At 35.0% G+C, this 3,313-nt stretch overlaps 1 protein-coding gene across 1 annotated transcript in view; it reads left to right on the top strand.

Annotated features, from left to right (window-relative positions):
- The window catches only part of LOC110204090 (protein regulator of cytokinesis 1-like), a gene marked incomplete at its 3' end in the record, with an annotated part of 42,107 nt that extends 39,127 nt beyond the window's left edge, over positions 1–2,980 (top strand). Inside the window, 2 exon segments of the mRNA XM_078154280.1 lie at positions 890–1,026; positions 2,874–2,980. Coding sequence (XP_078010406.1) covers positions 890–1,026; positions 2,874–2,980 — 244 coding nt within the window.
- Positions 2,981–3,313: the final 333 nt, after the last annotated feature.

Raw genomic sequence — 3,313 nt, forward strand, 5'->3', positions numbered from 1 at the left:
AAGTGGGCAGAACCAGGAGACCATTGTACATAGTAACAACAATGTTGTATGATGATCACCTGTGAATGATTTAGCTATCCTTAGCAATACAGTGATCCAAGACACTTCTAAAAGACCTCTGATGAAAAATGCTATCCACCTCCAGAGAAAAAAGCTGATGGAATCTCAATGCAGCTTGGAGCGCACTATTTCTTTAAACTTTCTTTCTTTTTCCTTTTTTTTTTGATTGTGCTTTCTTTCACAGCATGACTAATATAGCAATATGTTTTGCATGAGTACACATGTATAACATTTATCAAATTACTTGTTTTCTTGGCAAGGGGAAAGGAAGGGGAGGGTGGAAGAGAATTTGGAACTCAAAATTTTAAAAAGTAAAGGTTAAATTTTGGTTTTATATATAATATGAAAAATATTAAAAGTCAAATAAATGAAAAGATCATAGATAACTTTAGAGAGCATTGAATGATAAGGTCAGAAGACAGAGTGGCTAAGCGTAAGAGGAAAGGAAGTGAAGACATGGATTGTAGACAGCTTCCTTGAGGAGGTTAGCTACAAAAGAGAGGAGAGGTCTACAGGTTAATAGTCAGCAGAGATAGATGTATCAAGTGAGAGTTTAAGGGTGGAGGAGATATGAGCATGCTTGTAGACATCAGGAAAGCATACAGCAGACAGGGAGAAATGAAAGACTGGAGAGAAAGTAGGAATGAGAGAAGGGTAATTTGCTGAAAAATATGGGATGGAATGGATCAAGTGAGGCTGTGATAAGAGAAGAGTGTAAGTGACTCATTACACTTGGAAATTTGGAGCATTTTGCTATATTGGAAACAGGAAAGATTAGCAAGACTTTAGAGGAATTTTAAAGTTTGGCTTATTTATCTCCCTCACACAGAGAACTACACAGAGATCTTGCTAAGGCTCCATGATGAAGAAATTGTGAAGGTGAAACAATATTATGAGCTGCACAAAGAACTATTTGAAGGCATTCAGAAGTGGGAAAAGAACTGGAGGCTTTTCTTGGAATTTGAGGTACTTTTTTAGAGGGAGAGAGGGAGGGAAAGGCAAGAAGAGAAGAGTGTAATAAGTTGTGCTGAATAGAATTGCTGAAACCCCATTCCTTGGTGCAATGGGATTTCTGAAACCTGGTTTTGCCTCCTAAGTCTCCTCATTTCCGCAAGCCATGTCTTGCTAACTTCTCATGAACCTACTTAAAGATGAGTTCTGGTTGGGAATACTTTGGATTCCTTTTCTGGCACCTTAGTTGTTAGTGCAGGGAAGGAATACATTTCTGGCTTCTGAGGTGTATGGTTTATGAAATTAAAGGATCCCAAGAACTAAATCTTCCTTCTATGTTTGGATTTATTGCTTAAATAGTAGCTCTAATTAAAATTTATTGTCTCCATTTACAGGAGCAAATGACTTTAGTAATAACCGTGTGTTTGACAAGTGTGAAGACTTATGTTTTTGAGAGAAGAATTCATTAGTTAGTACAAAATTGTTGAAAAAGCTGAAAAGTAGTCCGGCAGAAATTGGGCATAGACCATTACCATACACCATTTCCCAAGATAAGGTCAAAATGGATACATGACCTATATAGAAAGAGAGATATTACAAGAAAGATTGAAGAACATGGAATATATTACCTATCAGGCTTACGAGAGGTGAACAATCTATGAAGAAACAAGGTATAAGAGAGCAGTATGAGGTGTAAATGGAAAATTTCAGTTACATCAAGTTAAAAAGGTTTTGTTCAAATAAAACAAATGTAGCCAAGATCAGAAGGAAAGCAGAAAATTGGGGTAAAATTTTATACATAGTTTCTCAAATAAAGTTCTGATATCTCAAATATATACAGAACTTTGTCAAATGTATAAAAATACAAGTTATTTCCCACTTGATAAATGGTCAAAGGATATGAACAGGCAGCTTTCCAATAAAGAAATTGAAATAATGTATAGTCATATGACAAAATGCTCTAAATCATGATTGATTAGAGAAATCAAAATTAAAATAATCTTGAGATATCATTTTACACCTACCCAATTGGCCAAAATAATTGAAGAGGAAAGTGCCAAATGTTGGAGGAGATATGGAAAAATTGGGACACTAATTCATAGTTGGTGTAACTGTGAACTGATCTAACCATTTTGAAGAGCAATCTGGAATTATGCCCAAAGAGTTATTAGACTGCCTATACCGTTTGACCCTGCAATACCATTACTAGGTCTATTTCCAAAGATACTTAGAGAAAAAGGAAAAGAACCTATATGTTCCAAAGTATTATAGCAGCTCTCTTTGTGGTGGCAAAAACTGGAAATTATGGGGATGCTTATCAGTTAGGGGATGGCTGAACAAGTTGTGGTTTATGACTATTGTTATAAGAAATGATGAGTTTGATGATCTTTGAAAAACATGATAGACTTGCATGAAATAATGAAGCAAAATTGAGCAGAACCAAGAGAACATTGCATACATTAACAGCAATATTATTTAAGAACAACTTGGAGCTAGTAATGTATTTTGACTCTTATAAATACCCATATTAACTACACATGACCTATGAAGGAAGATGCTATCTGCATCCAGAAAAAGAACTGATAAATAGAAGTATGTATAGAATTATTTTACATAAAAATACTTATTTGTTTCTAATGGTAGCCATCTCTAGGTCTGGGGCAGTGAGGAAAGAAAAAAAAAAGAAAAAAGTTACATGATAGCTTTAATACATATTTTAAAGGAATAGCAAGTTGTACATCATAGATTTGCAGTTTCATGTGCAGTCATGTTTTTTCTATTCTAATATGTTACAGAAATGGTTGTTTTATTTCTAGAATTCAGAATAAAATCAATTTTAAAAAAAAATGTTGTCTCCACAGAGAAAAGCTTCAGATCCAAGCCGATTTAGGAACCGTGGTGGAAATCTCTTAAAAGAAGAAAAGCATGGAGCCAAGCTACAAAAAACACTCTTTAAGAGCACTTTGGAGTGCTCTTCATGTTTTACACGAAAGGTCCTTCATTTCAAAATCGAGCTTTGATAAAAGCAGAATAAGGAAAACAACACACACTGATTACAACAACATCAATAAAAGAACAAAATTTTCTAGTTGAACACTGCTTAATGACAATGACCAAACTTGGCCTGGAAAAAGAGTTAAGAAAAGGTCCTGAACGTCCTTTTTTTTTTCTTTGTACCATGGGGTTTTTTTAGGTGTGGTACTCTCCAGTTGGTTGATGTCTTGGTTGGTTTTGTTGAATTGCTTTGCACTCCTCCCCACCCACCCATTTTTTTCTTTGTTATGAGGGATGACTCCTGGAG

The sequence above is a fragment of the Phascolarctos cinereus genome, unplaced genomic scaffold (assembly GCF_003287225.1).
Source record: "Phascolarctos cinereus isolate Bilbo 61053 unplaced genomic scaffold, phaCin_HiC Scaffold_100;HRSCAF=641, whole genome shotgun sequence".
Classification (NCBI taxonomy): Eukaryota; Metazoa; Chordata; class Mammalia; order Diprotodontia; family Phascolarctidae; genus Phascolarctos; species Phascolarctos cinereus.